At 41.6% G+C, this 22,726-nt stretch overlaps 1 protein-coding gene and 1 long non-coding RNA gene across 6 annotated transcripts in view; one reads left to right on the plus strand and one right to left on the minus strand.

Moving 5' to 3' along the window:
* LOC129061016 (uncharacterized) overlaps nucleotides 1-15,608 on the minus strand; it is a 46,742-nt gene extending 31,134 nt beyond the window's left edge. For all 5 annotated transcript variants that reach the window (XR_008527960.2, XR_008527956.2, XR_008527959.2 and 2 more), the window contains exons 1-3: nucleotides 15,395-15,608; nucleotides 12,472-12,589; nucleotides 7,402-7,525 (exon numbers count right to left, since the gene is read on the minus strand). This is a non-coding gene — a long non-coding RNA (uncharacterized LOC129061016). The remainder of the gene's footprint in view (nucleotides 1-7,401; nucleotides 7,526-12,471; nucleotides 12,590-15,394) is intronic.
* A 116-nt stretch (nucleotides 15,609-15,724) lies between these two features.
* The window catches only part of RAB2A (RAB2A, member RAS oncogene family), a 104,163-nt gene continuing 97,161 nt past the window's right edge, over nucleotides 15,725-22,726 (plus strand). Inside the window, 1 exon segment of the mRNA NM_001133109.1 lies at nucleotides 15,725-16,022. Within this exon segment, the coding sequence (NP_001126581.1) occupies nucleotides 15,977-16,022 (46 nt within the window). The 5' untranslated portion in view covers nucleotides 15,725-15,976.

Below are 22,726 nucleotides of genomic sequence, written 5' to 3' on the forward strand. Positions count from 1 at the left end.
TTCTTATGCATTTTGCCTAATTATAAAACAGGCCAGACATGGTGGCTTATACCTGTAAGCACTTTAGGAAGGAGGCCAAGGCGGGAGGATCACCTGAGCCCAGGAGTTTGAGACCAGCCTGGGCAATATAATGAGTCTCCGTCTATATAAGGAAAACAAATATATATATATATATATATATATATATATATATACAGGGGGCTATATATATGTGTGGGGCTATATATATATGTGTGTGTGTATATATATATAGAGAGAGAAGCAAACGTGTGCATACATTTATTTTATACAACAATAGTATACTTAAGGAGGAAACAAAAACCCAGAGCTAAAACTGATACATCTAGTCTTGCTTATTAATACAGACTAGCTATTATGAGCCATCTGTGACATATACACATTGTGCTGGGACCATCTGCAATGTTCCTAATCTAATGGTTTAAATGATGGCTCACACCCTCATTAGATGATATTAGCACCTCAAAACACATTTGTTGGAAATAGCAAGGTACTGATCCCTTCAGATGCTATCAAGTGGCTACACTGTAAACTAATGCACATCCTAGCAGGAACAAAGGGAACACAGACATTGAGCCCCTTCTGTGGCCCAGGACATTTGACAGACTCATACATTCTTTCATTAATCTTAGCAATCTCAAGAGCAGCTATTATTTTTTATTTTTTACTTATTAAAGAAAGTAAATTTTTAAAGTTTCATTAGCTTGATCACACAGCTCGAAAGTAGCAGAGCAAAGTTTTAAATCCCAGGCTGTCTACCTCAAAAATCTGCATCTATAATAGCTGTTGTTGCTTGCCTTCTCTGCTCCCTCTTCCCCCTTTCTTCCAGATGTTTTTCAACACTCATATCCTCCCATGCAGCCAGTGAGCTTCAAGGGTGAGTCTCTTGCCTACAGCAGTTTTTGTTTTTTTTTTGAGACAGTCTCTCTCTGTTGCCCAGGCTGGAGTGCAGTGGCATGATCTCAGCCTCCCAGGCTCAAGCAATTCTCATGCTTCAGCCTCCCAAATAGCTGAGACTAGAGGCGCGTGCCACCATGCCTGGCTAACTTTTGAATTTTTTTGTAGAGACGAGGTTTCACCATGTTGCCCAGGCTGGTCTCAAACTCCTGAGCTCAAGCAATCTGCCCGCCTCGGCCTCCCAAAGTGCCAGGATTACAGGCATGAGCCACCACGCCTGGCCCTCCAGTAGTATTTCTTAGCAGCAGGTGCAACTGGCACTTGGGGCTGACCAGTTCTTTGCTCTGCAGGGCTCTCAGGTGCATCTTAGGATGTTTAGCATCCCTGACCTCCACTTGCCATCATTCTAACAACTCAAAATGCCCAGCATACATTTGCATGGCAGTGCTCAGCCTGAGAATGGCCAGTTCACACAGAATACCGTGCCTCCTACCAATGATGGGTTCAGGAAGTTACCAGCAACTGGTGAGCTCCCCCTCGAAGGGGATTTCCCTGCCACATGGAATGATCCATGTGCTTCCCACAACCTCGGCACTGCACAGTAATCCTATCACTTTGATATTCTTTTTCCCATTTTACAGATTAAGAAACTGAAATGCAGATGGAATCAATGGCATGGCCAGGTCATATGGTCAGTAACTAATGAAGCTGGAGGCTTAATGTACTGCAAAATAAAATTATGGGAGTGATCTGAAGATCTAGATTGGATCCCAGGGCCAGAACTGGATGTAATTTGATTGAATTTGTTAAAGTATCTAAAATGACTGTCATCACAAGTGGGGTTGGTCAGCCTTAAACCCTCAAAAAAGGAAGGTCTCAGAGATAAAAAGCAGTATTCTCTATTAAAACATGATTCATGGTTTAGATCTCAAGAACTTCAAACACAAAAAAAACCTTGTTTTAAACATGATTCATGGGAGTTTTTCATTCATCAAAGTATTTGGTACTTGGGCAAAGCCATTAGGCCAGGGTTATAAATGCCTGCAGAGGCCAAAGAGACAAATGGCGCTGTTCAGAGGGAGACAACAGGGTGTGGTTAGGGCTGATGAAGTAAGAGAGCGAATGAGCCGATTAAAGGTATTGGGACTGATGTTTGTCTCATCCCAAAAGTGAGATGGGTGACTCATGTTCTCTTAGCTTAAGGTCATTAAATCTTCCATAGACATTATTCTTTATCCAGGATAACAAAAAGCTAGTTGCACAAATTTAAAATATCCCTGTCTCTGGGACAATGATTTCTCATTGCAATTTGACCTCCTGCTTTTAAAAATCAGACTCATAAACTAGGTTAATGTAAGTCCATTCCTGAAAGATGAATTCACTCTTGATATACAGAGAAATCAGGTTTCTAAGCCTGATTTACTATACATACCAGCCTGTGACCCCCGCCTTGGGAGACACAATATATCCTTGCCTTGTGAACATAAAGCATACATCATTTCCTTGTGGACGACAAATATGTTTTTCTTATTTGTTATATGCTGATGATTTTTAAATTTGTCTGTGGAGGTCACAACTCTCATTAGTCAAAAATTTAAAAACCTGTACCAGGCTTGCTGTAAAAATTAGATGATTTAAGGTAGTTTGTTAAACATTTTTTATTGCATTAAACTTTTAGGAAATTTTAAGAATAACTGTGAGAGATTCAATAGATATATAGGTAAAGGACACAAGCATGTAATCTACAATAGAGAAACTACAAATGTCTAGCAGATAGTTGAAAAAAACATTTGGCCCCCACAGTTATACCAGCTATGTAGTATTTCTATCTCAAGCTCAGGCCACTCCCCCAAGCTCCAGATTCAAATGTCCAATTGCTCATGTGAGATCACTTAGAAGTTTACTGGCATCTCAATTCAACATGTCCAAAACAGAATCTTTGATTCACTCTCCTTTTTCCCACATACCTGGTCTTCTCCTACCTCAATTAATTGCATTACTTTGTTCATCAGGCAAAATATACAGGAATCATGCTTACTTATTTCTCCTTCCCAGTTCTTCCATACAAAGTCCCTCATTGAGCTGGACCTGGTGAGGTCCTGGACTCTTGGGTGCTGCCTGGACCCACCCAAATGCCAGAACGGGAGTGACTTGATTAAGTTCCTCAGGGAGCTAGGTTAAGCAGATAACTTTCTCTTATTTCACACACACACAAAAATCTTGCCCTCCTAGAAATTCACCTCTCAAAACAATACCAGCCAAGTAGAAGAGGAAAAGAAGAGCAAGTGTCTAGGGGCCCTGATTTGCCTGGACACCCATCTGGGTGATTTGGGGTGGCCAACTTGAAACAGCATTTTTTTCCCCCAACCCATTCTCTCCTGTTCTCAGCCAGCTTCCTGCAACCATGAGGTCAAAAAGAAAAACAAATATCTCTATGCTTTGACATTTGTCAAAGGTGGGCAAGGTACTCTAAAATGCAGGGTTCAGGGCAGGGGCCCCTTTCTTCTGAGTTCAAGAAAGGCACTGAGTCTTTTTTTTTAGACAAGGTCTTGCTCTGTCACCCAGGCTGAAATGAAGTGGCAGGAACATGGCTCACTGCAGCCAGTCTCATTCTCCTGGGTTCAAGCAATCCTCCCACTGCAGCTTCCCAAGTTGCTGGGACTACAAGCACATGCCATAGTGGCCTGCTAACTTTTTTTGTATTATTATTGTAGAGACAAGGTCTCACTTTGTTGCCCAGGCTCATTTCAAACTCCTGGGCTTAAGCAATCCTCCCATCTCAGCTTCCCTAAGTGCTGGGATTACAGGCAAGATGCACCACTGTACCTAGCTTTTATTCATTTTATTATTCATCTTTATTGCTTTCATTGCACATGCTGTTAACTTCTTATGAACTGTTTGTTCTAATAAATAAGCACATCAAGGTTTTTAATAAATAAATCAGGACCCTATAAATTCTTACTAGTTTTAATAGAAACATTGCCGCTAAAATGGTGTATTCTAGCTGTGTGAGCTTTTGGAAAATGTTTTCATTTCCTTCATGTTTGAATGTTCCTTCCAAGTCTTTGAAAATATACATTCTGAGTTGAAAAGCTTTATAATAGGTAAAACTCATTAACCCATATACTTTCCATGCTGGGCACAGCAGGTGTGGTAGGTAGAAATATAAGATGACTCCCAAGATTTTTGCACCCTGGCATACACATATGCTTTTCCAGTTGTTGAAACACTAATTTAGGTGCTGCTGTGAAGGGATTTTGTAGACGTGAATAATGTTCCAAATCAGTTGACCTTAAGATAGAAAGATGATCCTGGATGGGCCAGATCTTATCAGTTGAGTCCTTAAAGGGAACAGCACCCTTCCTGACAGATTCAAAGCATGAAGGATTAAAAATAAGGGAGATTCTCTATTGCCGGCTCTAGAAATAGAGTAGGTCATGTGGTAAGTTGTTCAAGTGGCCTCTAGTTGCTGAGAGCAGCTCCCAGGTAAGAGCCAACAAGGAAATAATGACTGCAAGGAGATGAATCTGGCCACACTATGTAAGCTTGGAAAGGAACTCTGAATGCCAGATGAGGATGCAACCAAGCCAACACCTTGAGTTTAGCCTTATGAGATCCTGAGTAGAGAATCCAGTGAGACCATGCCCAGATGTACCACAACCCTAGAGGCTAAAGACAATACCCCCTAATTATCTCACAATGCTGTATTGTCTTTAGCCTCTAAGGTTATTTAGTAATTTAGTAATAAAAAGCAAATCCAGTAGGACCATGCTAATATTAAGATACAACCTCTATATCATATGATGCAGTGTGAATCAGCACAGTAGAGATTGCAGTATCTCTGGAAGCCATTTCTATACTGGACAACTCTTTGCAATAATTCAACTACACACGCAAGTGATCAAATTAATATATCTTACAAACTAAGTGTATCTTCAACAATACTCTTCCTTAACCAGTACCAAAAAAAAAATCTGTGAATATTCTCTAACACCTCTCAACACAAGGGAAAGTGTCACAGATGGAAGTGAAGACTAAAGAGAGACAATAGAATTCACTGATTAAGGTTTAAATATCTTACTTTTGCAACTTTTTATTTGCAAAAATAGAAAATTGATCATGTGAACACATTTGCATTAAAAGATGTTCCTGCAAATTAGGGGCCCTGAAATTAAGCTTCATTAGGTTTACGGTAAGTCTACCTCTCTCTTTATCCGTAGCACTTGGCAGAGGGCCTGGCATCTGAATGACAGGTCTCAAATATTCTTTCTCATATGATTACATTAAATAAATCATTAAATTGTTATTTACTTAAATAACTTTAAAATTTTCTTGAGTGAATTAACACTACTTAAAGGATCCCTGTAAACTGAGTCCACTTTCAATTTCCTATCTACTGGGTCACTTATAATAAAACATGTTACATGTATACTTCCTCATCTCTGCTTATTTCCAAGAAAGAAAAGGTAAATAATTTAGTTTTTGTATTTCAATTAGTAATTCAATAACCTGTCTGTTTTTTGTTTTTTCAAAGCAAAATAGCTTATCTCAGAGTTCAGATCAAACAATCTCACCACTGGTGTTTGGATTCAGTGTCTTTTGAGGTGAAGTGAAAGAAGAACCTTTCAAAAATGCATGCAGTTAATTCAAGGAGAGGAAGAAGGATCTAGTTCTAAAGAGATTTTTGTCTATAATTGGTTTTTCTAAAGGAAAAATCAACAAAAAGTATAGTGTATCAATGCTGAATACTCTGCTCTTTCAAACGGACACTTGCGTATTATAATTGGTATCAGATACAGTATCAAGAAAATTAAAATACCTATTTACTAAGAGCAAAAAATGTTCTTCAGTAAGTCTGGTAACGAAAACTTCAAGATAAGATTTCAAAATTACATAAGTCTGCAGTTCTTCTAATAAAGATTACTAAACTGTAGTATCAGAAAAGGTACTTTTGGGGAATCAAATGATACTGAAGCTTCCCTCCTGGTTTGTACCTTAAACTTGCTTAGCTAAACGCAGTGCTTTCACCACCCCCATTTAGTGTAACTTTTGTTAAACTTAACTTAAAATGCAAAATGACGCATAATGTACAATGTTATTCATAACGATAATAGCTGCTGTAGTATTTGGATATAAGAGTTTTCACAGGCAGGAAAACATTCAGTTTCTAAAAAATGATTCAAAGTTCATGAAAAAGTATAAATAAACGGTTTACTCTGTCGTTCACATAAATCCCTAAGGACGTGGAATGGAAACAAACAGCAATTATTCTTTAAAAAAAAAAAAATCCTTTTTAGGAGCTACTTTGTCATTGTATTCTAGCCTTAAAACAATTGCTTTGCATATAACTTTTTTTAAAACTGAAAAAATATGCTTGATCTTCCTTTTCTGACTACACAATTATTTTTTTCTTTTTTTAATCAAAAACTCATTGCTTGCTAATGACCATACAATTATTGTTATTGTTGTTGTTTAGAGACAAGGTCTCGCTCTGTCACCCCAGCTACAATGCAGTGACACAATCACAGCTCACTGTAGGCTCAAACCCCTGGGCTCAAGTGATCCTTCCAAGTAGCTAAGGCTACATGCCACCATGCCTGGCTAATTTATTTTTATTTTTTTATAGATGGGGTCTTGCTATGTTGCTCAGGCTGGTCTGGGATTCCTGGCCTCCAGCAGTCCTCCTGTGTAGCTGGGATTACAGACTTGAGCCACAGCACTGGCCTAAAATAATTATTTTTCAGTTCCTTATTTAAAATATTCTTAGCAGGCCGGGCACAGTGGCTCATGCCTATAATCCCAGCACTTTGGGAGTTTGAGGCAGGCAGATCACTTGATGTCAGGAGTTTGAGACCAGCCTGGACAACATGGTGACACCCCATCTCTACTAAAAAGACAAAAAGATTAGCCAGGTGTAGTGGCACTTGCCTGTAATCCCAGATACTCGGGAGGCTGAGGCAGAATCGCTTGAACCTGGGAGGCAGAGGTTACAGTGAGCCAAGATTGCACCACTGTACTCCAGACTGAGTGACAAAGCGAGACTCCATCTCAAAAAAATAAATAAAATAAAATACAATATTTCTAGCAGTATATAAAACCAAAACCACAACAAACTTCTTTATAGGCTAATCCATTTATAATAAAACTGTATGTAGATAGATTACATGAACGTGATTTGACTCAAAATGGATCTGACTTCAGATGATATTTATTAGATGTCTGTTTTTATTTCTTTATCTATTCAGGTTTGTGGCAGCCAGCTACCAAGGTGGCTCCCAATGACCTTTGCCTCTGGCATAAATGCCCATCTGTAGTCCCTTCCTACATTTTATCATGGCTGGTCTGTGGGACTAACAGAATACACCAGAAGTGATGATATGCAACTTCTGAGGCGAGGTTGTACAAAGGCATTGAGGTTTTTGCCTTGTTCTATGTCAGATCACCCTCTCTGGAAGAAATCAACTGCCTTGTCATGAGGATACTCACAAAGTCTTATGGAGAAGTCCGTGTGGCAAAGAACTGAGGTCTCCTGCCGACAGCTGGGTGAGTGAGCCATCTTGGATGAAAATCCTCTAGCCCTAGTCAAGCCTTCAAATGACTGCAGCCCTGGCTGAAAAATTAAATGCAACATATGAGAGACCCTAAGGCAGAATCACCCAGGTAAGCTGCTCCTAGATTTCTGATGCACAAGAATTGTGTGAGAGATCAAATGTTTATTGCTGTTTCAAGGTTGTGCAGTATTTCCTCATAATCTGAACATTTGTAGAGGTTTCTGAGAATTGATCTCCAGATTCCATACATTGGGAAATTTAAAACAGCAGTGGAAGTACAGCAATTATTCTTGTCACAAACCTGAATTAACCTTACAGATTTTTTAATATGAGCCCTGAGATATAATTTTACTTTTTGGAGAACAGACTTACCCTTTTAATAGCTTAACTTTTCTTTTTTAAAATAAAAATGTTTGGAAAACTAGACTCCTATTTCTCCAGATTAGAAATGAAATTTGATCCTGTGGTGGCAGTTTTTCTCTCTCATCATTACATATGTTGGAAATTCTGATAAGGAGATTGTTAGAAGCAGAGATAAAGATTATATAAAAGAGAGAGCAGACAGAAAAGGGGGTGACATGTAATCTCACAATTCCCTGCACCACTTATTTATTTCCTAAAACCTTGTCTCACACAAAAGACATCAGAGACAGAAAGTTTTCTCTGTCCACATCTCCCATAGGGACAAAGATAGCTTACCATTTCTTGGAAAATAAAGAAAAAATGAATTTTTCTTTATCAAAATTTAAACACCATTAGGGATAGAGGTTAAAATTAATTGAGACATCTGTAAGAGTAACAAGTACCGCTACTCTGGGTACACTGCCCATGGGGTAGCCCTGCTCCACAAGAAGCAGTAAAGCTAAAACAAACAACAAAAAACAAAAAAAGAGTAACGAGTAGTTCTCTCTTTAGCACCATGTGAAGTATATTTTCATGATCCCATTCTCATTCCAATCCCAAATTTTCCAAAGCAAGGAACACCTACTATTTAACATAAAACATAGGACATATTAAAGACAAATGAAGAGTAGGGTTTGAAACCATTGCAAGATCTGGTCTCCACTGACAAAAAAAAAAAAAAATTCAACAATGCAGATGATAAAATACTACTGACGTTACCTGGTTGTGTAGGAATTGTTCTCTTAATATACTTGGATACATTTGTAGAAAATAATCCACCTGCAACTTGGTATATATATTCTCTCCTAGCAATAATGTACTTTTCAGAGTGTCTTCACGTCTATCGCTAGAAATGCTATTATGTAAGTAACCAGAATTATTATCTCTTTTGAACAGATGATGAAAGTTTGAAGAGGACTTTCTCAAGGACAGCTAGTTAGTGGCAAGGAAGAGACTGTAATTCAGACTTTCTGGAATCCAAAATGGAGCCTTTCTCCTGACCATTGTCTCTGTTTAATGCACTAAGCAAATCTCTAGGACTTAGAAAAAATAATTAATTAAAGAGTATTATTCTTGTTTTTAATTCACTTTTAAGTTCTATATTAATTATTAATTCAATATATATTATATAGTGGTTTTTTTTTTTAAAGATAGGGTCTCACCCTGTTGCCCAGGCTGGAGTGCAGTGGGAGTGCAGTGGCACAATCATCACTTACTGCAGCCTCAAACTCCTGGGCTCAACGGATCCTCCCACCTTAGCCTCCCTAGCAGCTGGGAATGCAGGTATGAGCCACTGTGCCCAGCTTATATAGTAATTTTTTTTAATAGTTAAAAACAATTTTTAAGGCCAGACAGAGTGGCTTACATCTGTAATCCCAGCACTTTGGGAGGCCAAGGTGGGAGGATCACTTGAGTTCAGGAGTTTGAGACTAGCCTGAGCAACATAGCAAAACCCCATCTCTACAAATAATAATAATTATTATTTTTGAGACACAGCCTTGCCCTGTCACCAAGGCTGGAGTGCAGTGGCGCCATCTCGACTCACTGCAACCTCTATCTCCCGCTTCAAGCGATTCTCCTGCCTCAGCCTCCCAAGTAGCTGGGATTACAGGCACATGCCACCACACACAGCTAAGTTTTGTATTTTTAGTAGAGATGCGGTTTCACCATGTTGGCTAGGCTGGTCTTGAACTCCTGATCTCAAGTGATCCACCCGCCTCGGCCTCCCAAAGTGCTGCTATACCAGGCGTGAGCCACCATGCCCAGCTACAGAAATAATATTTTTAAAGTTAGCCAGGTGTGGTGGTATGTGCCTATTGTCCCACGTACTTAGGAGGCTGAGGTGGGAGGATCACTGGAGCCCAGGAGGCTGAGGTTGCAGTGAGCATGATTGCACCACTGCACTTCAGCCCAAGCAACAGAAACCTCATCTCCAGAAAAAATAAATTTTTTTAATGCAGACAAGGTCTCACTATTTTGCCCAGGCTGGTCTTGAATTCCTGGACTTAAGTGATTCTCTCACCTCAGCCTCCCAAAGTGCTGGGGTTACAGGTGTGAGCCAGCATGCCTGACCATATAGTTATATTTTTAATGCAGTATTTTATAAAATTAGCTTATTGTTATCCCAATATTCATTGTTTCTGTTCCATACACTTATATCAGTCCTTTCTGTTACTAATGATCAGTCCATTGGTATAAAGAATAGCCTACATATAAAAGAAACTTTTTTCTCCCACCTACACACACTTTGCCTGAGGATGTGAATTTGCTGTCACTAATTTTTGACTCTTCAAGTAGCTTTCTGAAGGATGAGCAGAACGGAATGCAAAAGAGAAAACAGTCACTTCCGGCTTCAACATGGAACCAGATTATTGAACCAGAAACAATGAATATTTGGATAATAATAAGCTAACCAGAAATAGGTCATGAGCGGAAAAGCAAAACAAGAAATATTACTAAGAATGTTATCCAACTAGACTAGAAATGGCATATCAAGTAGATGAGAAAAACAAAGTACAATAAGGAGGGTTGTTGAAGCACCTGGAATGACTAGGGTAAGACAATAGCTATAAAAGATAATGCCCTTGAAGACCCAGCTTAAAAGACTCTCCCTCTGCAAAACCTACCCTCATTCCCCCCAAAAAATTGTACTCTCTAAAATAATAGAGCTCCTCTCCTGTAGCCTTCATCAGGCCAAAGCTATTTATGACTTAGCACGAGACGACTCTAATCTCCTTTAAGGCAGAGTCCTTGTTGGGCTCATTTAACTCCTATGGTTTTTTTGTTTGTTTGTTTTTAGAGACTGAGTCCCATTCTGTTGCCCAGGCTGGAGTGCAGTGGCACAATCTCGGCTCACTGCAACTGCCCCCCCAAGTTCAGATGATTCTTCTGCCTCAGCCTCCCGAGTAGCTGGGACTATAGGTGCGTGCCACCGTGCCCAGCTAATTCTTGTATTTTTAGTAGAGACGGGGTTTCACCATGTTGGCCAGGCTGGTCTCGAACTCCTGACCTCAGGTGATCCACCCGTCTCGGCCTCCCAAAGTGCTGGGATTACAGGCATGAGCCACTGAGCCCAGCCTCCTGTGGTTTTTTGTTTTTTGTTATTGCCAGTTGTGTGAGTTGGGGTAGAGGGAGAGATATATTTCCTTTGCAGCTACAGTTCTGATTAACAGGTTGAAGGTGGAGGAGGACAAGGAGGAGAGGAAAGGAAGGGGGAAACAACCTCAATGTTTAGGAAGTGTTCTCTGTGTGCTTGACATAGTGCTAGACATTTTATATATGTCATCTCAGAGGGGAAACTAAGGCTTAGAGCATTTAGTAATCTACCCAAGATCACTCAACTGATGTTGAGTGGTAAAGTCAGGATTTGAATCTAATTATTTCTTCTTCCAAAACCGGTACTGAGTTCGGGTGTGGTGGTTCATGCCTGTAATCCCAGCACTTTGGGAGGCCAAGGCAGGTGGATCACTTGAGGCCAGGAGTTTGAGACCAGCCTGGTCAACATGGCAAAACCCCATCTCTACTAAAAATACAAAAATTAGTAGGGTATGGTGGTATGGACCTACAGTCCCAGCTACTTGGAGGCTGAGGCACGAGAATTGCTTGAACTCAGGAGGTGGAGGTTGCAGTGAGCTGAAATCGCGCCACTGCACTCTAGCCTGGGTGACAGCGCGAGACTTTTTCTAAAAAACAAACAAACAAAAAAACTGGTACTGAGTTTAAGTATTTGCTGGAAAATCAGTTCTGTTATGGTATTTGGAGATGGCTGAAGGAAAGCATTTCACAATTGTTCTTAATTATTTCTGGGTCATGGAAGAATCTCTCCCATAAAAGTGTACATGTGCAAATATATACATCATTATCAGTTTTGCATACCATTTCAGAAGGATTGGCTAAGGAACCATGGAAACCAAGGCAAAAACCTCAAGATTACAGTATTCCCAACCACCTTCTCCCATTCCACTCCACCCTATCCCTCTTCCAAAAGCCTGAGAGTAATTAAAACCAAAGAAAATATAAACATGGAAGTTTGGTTGGGAGAAGCAAATGCAAACTTCTAATATAGTATTGCACTCGAAAATGTCATGGAGAACTTGATTAGGAGACACTGGAAGAATGTAGTGTTACAATCTTGAAATTTCACAGTTATGACCTTCAGACCATATATGATGTAAGGCTGAGAGACAGAGTTATCACAACACATTCTAAGAGACTGAAAATAGCCGAAAATCAAACTGAATGGAAAATTCCAGGAAGTATACTATATTTACTGGAAGAGAGGTTTATTTCTGTTATTTTGTCTGGGGAACTTTTCTTGAAAAATATGTTTGGATTTTTATGGGCTAAAGAAAATGTTTTAAATGAGGTTTATGTGATTTTTATTTATACCCTGTATTTTTTCAGAGATTTAAAGGAGATTATAGGTTTATAGAAAATATAACAAAATATTATGAATCATACATAAGAAAAAAGGTAGAGACATAAAATAGAGCCAGGAACGAAGCTAATTTTAAACCATGAATTTATATAGTGATTAGACCTTTACTTCCTCAAGTTAATTTCTTTTTTTTCTTTTTAATTTTCTGTAGAGACAGGATCTCACCATGTAACCCATGCCGATCTTCTTGAACTCCGAGGCTCAAGGGATCCTCCAGCCTTTGCCTCCCAAAGTGTTGGAATTACATGCATGAGCCACTGCACTCAGCCCCTCAAGGTAATTTCTAAAAATTATGCAGCACAAAGAGTTTTATGTATTAGGTATACATTTTTCATAATTTACATGGTATTTTCACATACATTGTCTTATCTGATCCTAAATGGACTTTGTTAAGCGGTTATTATCCACATATTCCAAATAAGGAAACTGAAGCCCAGAGAAGAACTTGAAAATCCTGTCCTTCAAGGTGGGAGAATTGCTTGAGGCCAGTAGTTCAAGACCAGCCTGGGTAACATAGGGAGTCTCCATCTCTCCAAATAATAATAATAATAATAATAAATGATCTGGGCGTGGTGGCATGTGCCTGTGATCCCAGCTACTCAGGAGGCTGAAGCAGGACAATCACCTGAGCCCAGGAGGTCAAGACAGCAGTAAGCCATGACTGGGTCACTGTACTCCAGCCTAGATGACAGAGTAAGACCTCCTCCCAATCAATCAATCAATCAGAACAATATGCATTTGACATCTATGGCCCCTCCATTTTCACAAGAGGATTACTACCTTCTTTACAGATGGCTTTAGATTTGGAGGCTGGCTAAGCATAAAATTGAAAGACGTCATGCTTGGAATAGCCCTTTTAAGAAACACTTAACTCCTTTACTTTATAGACAAGTGCACTGAACCACTCATAATTTTTTTAAAAATTATTTTTATTTTAATAATTATTTTATTTATTAAGACACAAGGTCTCAATCTATAGCCCAAGCTGGAGTGCAGTCGCACCATCCTAGCTCACTGCCACCTCAAACTCCTTGGCTCAAGCTATCCTCCCTCTTCAGCCTCCCAAGTAGCTGGGACCGCAGGCACAAGCCATTGCAACCTGTGCTCTGAAGCTTTAAGAGGCCAAACGATTCCTCACATTCATCCGATCAGTTACAGGTAGAGCCAAGACCAGAAGCCAGGTTTCCTAAGTTATTTTCCTCATAACACATTGCCTCTATAGCTTTATATCCATTTCTATGATTTTTATTACATACCCAGTTCTGACCCTGTTTCCTGTCACAATTTCCCTTGTCTACTGAGTAAAGTTCTAAATGCATGGTGACATAACATATAAGGCCCTGCATAACCTGGCACAAGAGACCTCTCCAGGTACTCTCCTCCTCTAACAATGCAGGAATACTCCTGATCCCTAGGATGCCAGGCAGTTGTGTAACATCCTGATAGAGTCGTCCTGTTGAGGCTGTGCTCGTGAAGGAAGGCCACATCCCTCTATCTTGTGAGAGTGAAGACTTGAGTTTCTCTATCACCCAGGAAGACTTGGGTGAAAGCACTCAAGTGGGAGGGACAAAATGACATCTGAAACCTGAAGGCCTTGGGCAGGGACCTCCCCTTCCTCAAACTAAAGGTGAATGAACCAAATTTTGCGATTCCAGGTAGCTTTTCATGTCAAATTTTCATGTCAAATTCTTCCGTGCCATCCCTGACCCTTTAGTAAAATCCCCTCCAAATATTCCAGAAAAACCTTGTGAGTTCATATTTGGCAAGGCCATCCAAAGCATGTAGCAACCCTCCACATCTACCCAGCATGATGATGTCAGTACTAATTATATAATGAGAGGCCCCAAAGAGAAGAGTATTAGGCAACAGGAACCAGGGCCACTAAATCTCAATTGCTTTTCCTCAGCAATGATTCTCCTTCCATATGAGGTTATGGGTTACGAGGATATGAGTTAGTCAATTAGCTTCCTTATGCGACTTCAAATTCCCTGAACAGATCCAGGAATTTTGCACATTCTGTTCCTTGTCCATAAACTTTGGTTCCCTTCCCCAAACTGTTCTTTCGACAAACTCTATACATAATTCATATTCCTGGCTCAGAAATCATAATCTCTAAGTAACCTTTCCTGACACTCTATTCTCCACCTCCTCTTCCATAACCTGTGCTCTTTTTGAACAGAGTGGTGACATTTTGGGCTGGATGATTAAAAAAGAAAAGTAGAAAAACAGAACATAGAACATACAGGGCCTCCAGTTGCTGTGCCTGGCAGTACATGAAACATAGTATTCAATAACTATTATTTGAATGCACAGTCATTTTGTTTTTTCCTTTAACAGTATTTCTTAACAGGTAACTCATGAACAATGCAAAAAATGTCAAACTGCACAAAAAAATTCAGGGAAAAGTACATTTTCCCCCCAATCCCATTCCCTCCTTTCTCTTAATACCAGTTACCTTTCCTTTCAGATTGATTATGCATACATGGGTATGTAAATGTTTTCCCACTATTTGTTACACATAAAAATTATATACAATTCATATATTACATATGGTGCATGTTATATAGACACACATAAACAGATCGTCTCAGTTTTGCTTAACCTAAGTCAGGCTCTTTTTTTTTTCTTAGAGCAGCCCTCAGAACCAGGATAGGTCCAGAGGCTTTATTTATTTTTATTTACTATTATTATTTTGAGACGGAGTCTCGCTCTGTCGCCCAGTCTGGAGTGCCGTGGTGCAATCTCGGCTCACTACAACCTCCATTTCCCGGGTTCTAGTGATTCTCCTGCCTCAGCCTCCCGAGTAGCTGGGATTACAGGCGAGCATCACCACGCCCGGCTAATAGTTGTATTTTTAGTAGAGACGCGGTTTCGCCATGTTGGCCAGGCTGGTCTCGAACTCCTGACCTCAGGTGAGAGCAACGTAGTACTCCACTGTGCGCGCATACCATGATTTACTTTGCAGTCCCAGATTTACGGTTTCCAATTTATAAATACTGCCATTTTCACCTTCAAGCCCCGATGCCAAACACAGAAATACCAGACCACCCCCACTCCCTCGCCTTGTGCCTCCCACATTTTCACACACATTTTCAGGAGCCCAGGGCGCGGCCCTGCACCGAACACCGCCTCTGCCGTCCCCCCACTTGCCCCGAGCCCCCACCGCAGGGCGGAAGGCGACGGAACCGCGCCTCTGCACCCCACCAGCCCCGTTCCCCGGCGTCTCCCGGCCGCCAGGCTCGCCCGCTCAAACGTGGCAGAACGACCCGAGCCGGGCCTCGCCCTGCTGGAGGACAGGGCGGACTGGGCAAGGCAGGCTCGGGGCGGGGCGGGGCGGGGCGGGGCGGAGCCAGCGTGCGGGGCTCCTCCCCTTTCCTCCGGCGGCGCCGGCGGCAGCAGAACTTCCGGGTCAGCGCGGAGGCGGGGCGGAGGCGCCGCGGCGGCTGTTATTGTTCGGCTGGGCTCGGTCGGGCGCTGTCTCCTTCGGCTCTGCGGGTGTCAGTTCGTCCGGCTTCCTCACAGCCCCTCACTCCCGGCGGCTGACAGCAGCAGCGGCGGCGGCGGGCGGCGCCTGGCTTTTCGAGGCTGACTGGCACCGGGGTTACGGGCGCGGAGGAGGAGCAGTAGCGGGAGGAGGAGCCGTGTGCCCTGGCACTGAGCGGCCGCGGCCATGGCGTACGCCTATCTCTTCAAGTACATCATAATCGGCGACACAGGTGAGGGCCCCGGGCGCGGCCGGGCGGGTGTCGGCGGCCTCCGGACCCGGGCTGAGGGGCAAACGGCGTCTGGCAGTGGCGGGGACGCGGACTCCACCCGGCGCCTCCCTCCTGGCCGCGCCGCTCCATTTCCGCAGTGCTGGAGCTGGTGACGTGGGCACTGCGAGCGGCCGCGGCCTGGCCAGGCCCGGTCTGCAGCCCCCGACCCGGCCAGTCTTGCAGCTGAGGGCCGCGGCAGCCGTTTGCGACGCCCGATTCAGGAAGTGTGTGACAGGAGGGGAGGCCTGGAGCAGGGCCGCAGGGGCCCAACTCACATGACTGCACCCCACCCCCAGGGCCCCTTGCGTTAGGTCTCTTAGCGGCCCCAGGAAAAAGGAGGAGGGAAGCCTAGGAGAGCAGAAGGTGTTGGGGCCCGAGTCTTAGTTCCTGACCAGTCCAACCTTTCTCCACCTGCACGCATCTGTCAAGGCCTGGGCAAGGCGCTTTTTGGCTTGGGACAGGCAGCCGAGAAGAAGAAAAGGAAACCTTTAAAATATGTATTTTATATATATATATGTATTATATGCTTTTTTTTAACACCTTCAACTCTCAAGTCAGAGTAAGTCACATCTCATTACTTGACGACTGGAGAATCCCTTTCGGGGTTAGGAAAGCATGAACGAGTTCTGTGGACTTTTGCCACGTGTGAACTGGGGTTATTTAATAGTAATGTAAAGTCGTTCAGTGCTCTGGGTGTGTACTTAGGTATGTGTATGTTGGGGACGCTGATGTTTTAGATATGTCAAGTTCGGTGTCACAACTGCTAATTTTCAGGTGAGCTCATGTCCATTTGAAGCAGAAAGAAATTCAGTTATCACTTAAAATGACGTCCTAGTATATTTCACAGAAAAGTAAACAGACTCTTCGTAGATATTTTTAATACCTGTGATTTGGCATTACTTTGAATCTAATAATAAACATAAAGATTGTTTAGCTGTTGCAACTATTAATATACCAGAGTCTGATTTCAGTGGTTACTCTTGCACAACTTTGGACCCTTTGCACAACTTTGGTAATGTAAGCAGCAGTTCGTAGTTGAACTAATGATGTGGCAGGTTCTATAAGTAACTAAAGAAGTATGTTGGCCGGACGCGGTGGCTCACACCTGTAATCCCAGCACTTTCGGAGGCCGAGATGGGGGATCACCTGAGGTCAGGAGTTCGAGACCTGCTTGGCCAACGTGGTGAAACCCCGTCTCTACTAAAAGTACAAAAGTTAGCCGGGCGTGGTGGCAGGCGCCTGTAATCCCAGCCACTTAGGAGGCTGAGGCAGGAGGATCACTTGAGCCCGGAAGGTGGAGTTTGCAGGGAGCGGAGATCGTGCCACTGCGCTCCAGGCTGGGCGACACAGAGAGATTGCGTCTCCACCAAAAAAAAAAAAAAAAAAAAAAAAGTATTTATTGCTGCCTGAAAGAAAAACTTTCTGCTGGATACATGAGTTTTCAGCAAGGTTTTCTGATGTGTGTGTGTGTGTGTGTGTGTGTGTGTAAATTGGATTTATAAACTTTAAAAGAAAAATGCTGTGGTGTATTTGGAAGAAGGAAGGAGAATTCTAAAGCCTTCTGGCAAAATTTCATTTAGGCTGTAAAAACAGGATTGGAGAGGAATGCCACATTAACTGTGATATGAGTGGGTTTGAGAAATAGAAGCTTGTGACTGTGGCCATTTGGCTATCTCATTAGTGGTGAAGATTCAAATCAGACTTTGCTGGTTGCCTTTTTTCAGTTTTTTATTTGAGGCTTTACTGTGGATAAATAAAGTATTGTGCATGGAGTAGTGGGGCTACAAATCCTAACAAGTTAATGCTCTGTTCTCTTGGAATTTGCTCTTATCCAAAAGCAGTCCCCACGCAGTTCAAAGGGAAGACACTTCTTTCTTGTCATTGCTGCTCATAGGACCTAGTTCAGGAACGGAATTCTTGACACTGTATTGTCTGCAGCAGTACTTCTCCCCACTCCAGTTCAGCCAGTGTAGTTTACTGTCAGTTTAATCATCCTGAAGCATGAATGTCAAAAGGCTACTCCTGTTTGCTCACAATTTTTAGTTTGACCTTCAATGAACTCTATATTTTAGCCCCTATCTACATTTCCAGCCTTCTTTCCCACTATTCTCCACCTTGCTTCTGCCATTGAGACCCAGTGACTGATGTCGGTGTTTTTTCCTGGGCCCTGCTACTCTCTATTCTTAGAGTGCTTTCTGGCACAGTCTCTCCCTGTGGAAAATCCATCAGTCCTTCAAAGTCTTATCTGAGTTTTCCATAATGCCTTCACAGTCAACATATATTAAGCTCTTATTGTGTGAAGATTTTCATAGTGTCCTGGCTGAAAGTGACTACTCCTTTTCTGAATTTATGTTTCTCACTTTGTGTCATTCTTCTGATATTGATCCCAGACTTTTCTGTTGTATAGATACTTGTATAGGCATCTCTATTATGTAGGCACCTATTATATACTTCTGGAAGGCAGAAAAGATGTTTTGTATGGCTCTGTGTTTCTTTCAGGAAGAGCCTAGTAAAAGGTAGGCCCTGTATATTTAATTAATAAGAGGGGAGCCAAACAGGCTACTATATTCCTGTTTGTATGTATTAATAGCTTAACAGAGGTGGTGTCGTTGTTGTTGTTGTTGTTGTTGCCCAGTTCTGCCACCTTCTTGCTTACTAATTTGGGCAAAATCCTTTACCATATTTCTTTAATTCAGAGTGTACCCATAGTTGTAAGATACACTGAGTGTGGCCCTCCCCTAGAAAAGATGACTTTAAAATCAGTAATGTGAGGTCCACTTTGATTTTTTAAAAAGTCAGGGTCAAAAACATGCATCTTAGAATGAAGGAAATCACCTAATTTTTCTGTTTCCCTGTTTCCCTAACCTATAACCTTCTCTCAGTATGTGAGATAAAATGAGGATAAATGTGAAAGTACTTTGATTTCTCAAAGGAAAGGAACAATGCACATTTTTCCTTTTCAGAATTCCCTCTTTAATAGAAGAGGTTTTAAAAACTTTTACATGATCATGATGATACTGTTGAGCTGTTTTCTTACTGTAAGACTAAATGCAGTTAAAATGTAGCTTTAAATTTTTTCCTTGTTCCTGTCTTGTTTCTGAATCATTTAGTAAAATGTGTCATTTAAATCTAGATGTAAAGTGGAAAGTGGTTTTTAATAAGCAGTTATTTATTTAATAAGCAGTTAATCATCAAGCATGGAGAGAAAAACTACAAACCTGTAGTAATTTTTGCTTCTGAAATTCTAGCATCTGCCTACCATTTTAACCTTATCACTAACCCTCCCTGCTGCTCAACTCTCAGCAAGGTAAACAAAGGCACAAATTTGGTTGTGTTATTTCTGCTAATATCTGAAGCACTCCTTCTTGTTCTTCCCTATCAAAAAAAGTTATGTCAAAAATTTTTGTCACCTGGCCAACTCCTTTTTATCCATTCTTTTGAGATTTTAACAAATCCTTCCACTCCCTGTTGCATTTTACACTGGTCCCCTCCTCTCTTCCCTCATTCTGTTTCCCTTCTCTTCAGTCCCAGTCCCACTTACATTTTATTTTTTGTTTATTTTTCACTCTTATGTATGTCCCCACCGCTTCCATTTTATTTTATTTTACTTTATATTATTTATTTATCTATTGAGACATGATCTCTGTTGCCCAGGCAGGAGTGCGGTGGCACTATCACGGCTCACTCACTACAGCTTCAGTCTCCTGGGCCTAAGCAATCCTCCCACCTGAGTCTTCCAAGTAGCTGGGAACACAGGCACATGCCACCATGCCTGGCTAATTTTTAAATTTTTGTAAGGATGGGCTCTCACTGTGTTGCTCAGGCTGGTCTCAAACTCCTGGGCTTAAGCCATCCTCCCACTTCAGCCTCCCAAAGTGCCAGATTACAAGCACAAGCCACAGCTCTCAGCCCCACTTGCATTTTAAATTATCTTTTTAGTTAGGAAGGTCTTTGCCTTTGTCTTAGATGCGAGGGTACACCATTGAGTGTCAGATTTATTTAATAGATAAGTGGATGGATCCTTGAGGGGAGGCACTAGGTGATGTTTGAGCTGAAATTAGAATGATGAGTAGGCACCGCCAGAGTGGGCATGGGGGAATGTCTGGTATGTAGTTGAAAGTTTATTTCTGGCTCAGGAGAGAGTAATCTGGGATAGAGATTTGGGAGCTAATAACATAAAATGGAGTCCCTATTACCTGAGAGTTCATTTTCTGAGTTTTGAAATTACAAGGTTATGTAGGGAAGAAAAATTCTCATGACATGAAAATAATTATTAATAAGTTATCACTTTAAAAAATTAACTACTCAAGCTTACTTCTAATTCCCATCCTCCTGATTGGCATAGAGGCTTGCTGATCATAATATAGTTCAAATTAGTTGCAAAGTGAAATTATGTATCATGCTAAAATTGCAAACATTTGTTTTTTGTTTTGTTTTTGAGACGGAGTTTTGCTCTTGTCACCCAGGCTGGAGTGCAGTGGCGCGATCTGGGTTCACTGCAACCTCCACCTCTTAGGTTCAAGCGATTCTCCTGCCTCGGCCTCCCCAGTAGCTGGGATTACAGGCGTCCGCCCCCACACCCAGCTGATTTTTGTATTTTAATAGAGATGGAGTTTCTCCATGTTGGTCTGACTGGGTCTCGAACTCCTGACCTCAGGTGGTCCACTCACTTCGGCCTCCTTAAGTGCTGGGATTACAGGTGTGAGCCACCGTGGCAAGGCAGAATTTGTTTCTTTGATGCAAGTGATTTGGAGCATTGGTTCACATGCAAAACCATTGACAAATGGGGATCTGACAAAGTTGTCCTCCTGGAATGAAGTAGGTGGTGATTGTTCATTGAATGAATTGACAGAGGAAAGCTTGGATGTAATGGTGGGAAATACTAGTGTTCATGGGGCACATGGGGAAAGTTATCAGCATAGTAGACTAACAAGGAATAGTCAAAAGAGCAAGAGACCTGGGCAGTACGGTGTCATAGAATCTGCAGAGAAGGCAGATCCCAGAGAGGGAGTGGTTACCAGTGTCATGTGCGTAGAGGTCAGAGACTATTGGTTGAAATGGTAGGAAGACATTAGTGCTTTGCCACAGTGTTCGATTCAGACGTCAGTGAGGGGGAGAACTAAGGTGTATTTTCATTTATGTTAAAAAACTGTGGATTTCTATATATGTGTAAATAGAAAAAGTCCCAAGACTACACACTTAACTGTTACTTCTGGGGAGGAGAGTAGAATTATATGCTTATATTGATTACACTGAAAGAGTTGGTGTTGGTGAAATGGGGCTTTTTATATTGTAGGGTCCTCCTACTTTCTTTTTAAAAAAAAATTTAAACAATATCACACATAGTATTGGTGGTTTTACAAAAAGAGTTATTGGGAAGTTACAAGTAGAACTATGCATGGATTATTTTATTGAAGAATAAATATGAGTGTGTGATTGTATTTTAAGATAGGAGAGATTTGAGGTTGAAAGGTTAAATACAAGAGAAGGGGAGGTAAGGAGCAAAGTTGTAGAGGATTTGGGGAAGGATTGGGGAAGGAAGGGCATTACATTCTCAATAGCTCTAGAGAAAAGCAGAAGGAAGACCTCTTCCTGTGGGAGACTCAAATTTGAGTTTCTTTAGATTCTTGTGAATCACTGGAGTGTTTGTTTAAAAACAAAAATTCAGCAGCCCAACCCCTAGAGATTCTGATTGACTAGATTTGAGGTGGAGCTGAATGTTGCAAAACCTGCGGCCAGAAATACTAGTCATTTTATTTTATTGTATAAGCAGATTTGTTAGAGTTACCTTCAAAAAACAAACTGGGAAGTTCAGAGGTAGAAAAATTCTATTAAAGCTTTTTTATTATGAGATGTAGCATGCATATAAAAGAATATATATAATATATATACACAGTTTAATAGTTTTAAAGAATAATGATAAACACTCATGCAAAAGGACTCCACATTCTTTTTTTTTTTTCCTTGAGACAGTCTCGCTGTCACCCAGGCTGGAGTGCAGTGGCACAATCTCAGCTCACTGCAACCTCCTCCTCCTGGGTTCACGCCATTCTCCTGCCTCAGCCTCCCGAGTAGCTGGGACTATAGGTGCCCACCACCACGCCTGGCTAATTTTTTGTATTTTTAGTAAAGACAGGCTTTCACCGTGTTAGCCAGGATGGTCTTGATCTCCTGACCTCGTGATCTGCCCGCCTCGGCCTCCCAAAGTGCTGGGATTACAGGCATGAGCCACCGCGCCCGGCCAAGGACTCCACATTCTTACATACGTCTCTTTCTCAACCAGTTTTCCACTAGCCTGAATTTTATATTAATCCTCCCCTGCTTTTCTTCCTAGTTGTATCACTTATGGATTCCTAAACTATATTATTTAGTGTTGCCCATTTTTAGATGTGCTTAGCTGTTTCATTTATCAAATGAGAGCTGAAACATATCTTTTAACATCATCTACAATTTAGATGATACACTTTTGTTATCCTTAAATTCTTTTTTTTTTTTTTTTTGAGACAAGTCTCGCTTTGTCACCCAGGCTGGAGTGCAGTGTGCGATCTCGGCTCACTGCAAGCTCCGCCTCCCGGGTTCACACCGTTCTCCTGCCTCAGCCTCCCGAGTAGCTGGGACTGCAGGCGCCCGTGACCGCGCCCGTGACCATGCCCAGCTAATTTTTT

The sequence above is a fragment of the Pongo abelii genome, chromosome 7 (assembly GCF_028885655.2).
Source record: "Pongo abelii isolate AG06213 chromosome 7, NHGRI_mPonAbe1-v2.0_pri, whole genome shotgun sequence".
Taxonomy (NCBI): domain Eukaryota; kingdom Metazoa; phylum Chordata; class Mammalia; order Primates; family Hominidae; genus Pongo; species Pongo abelii.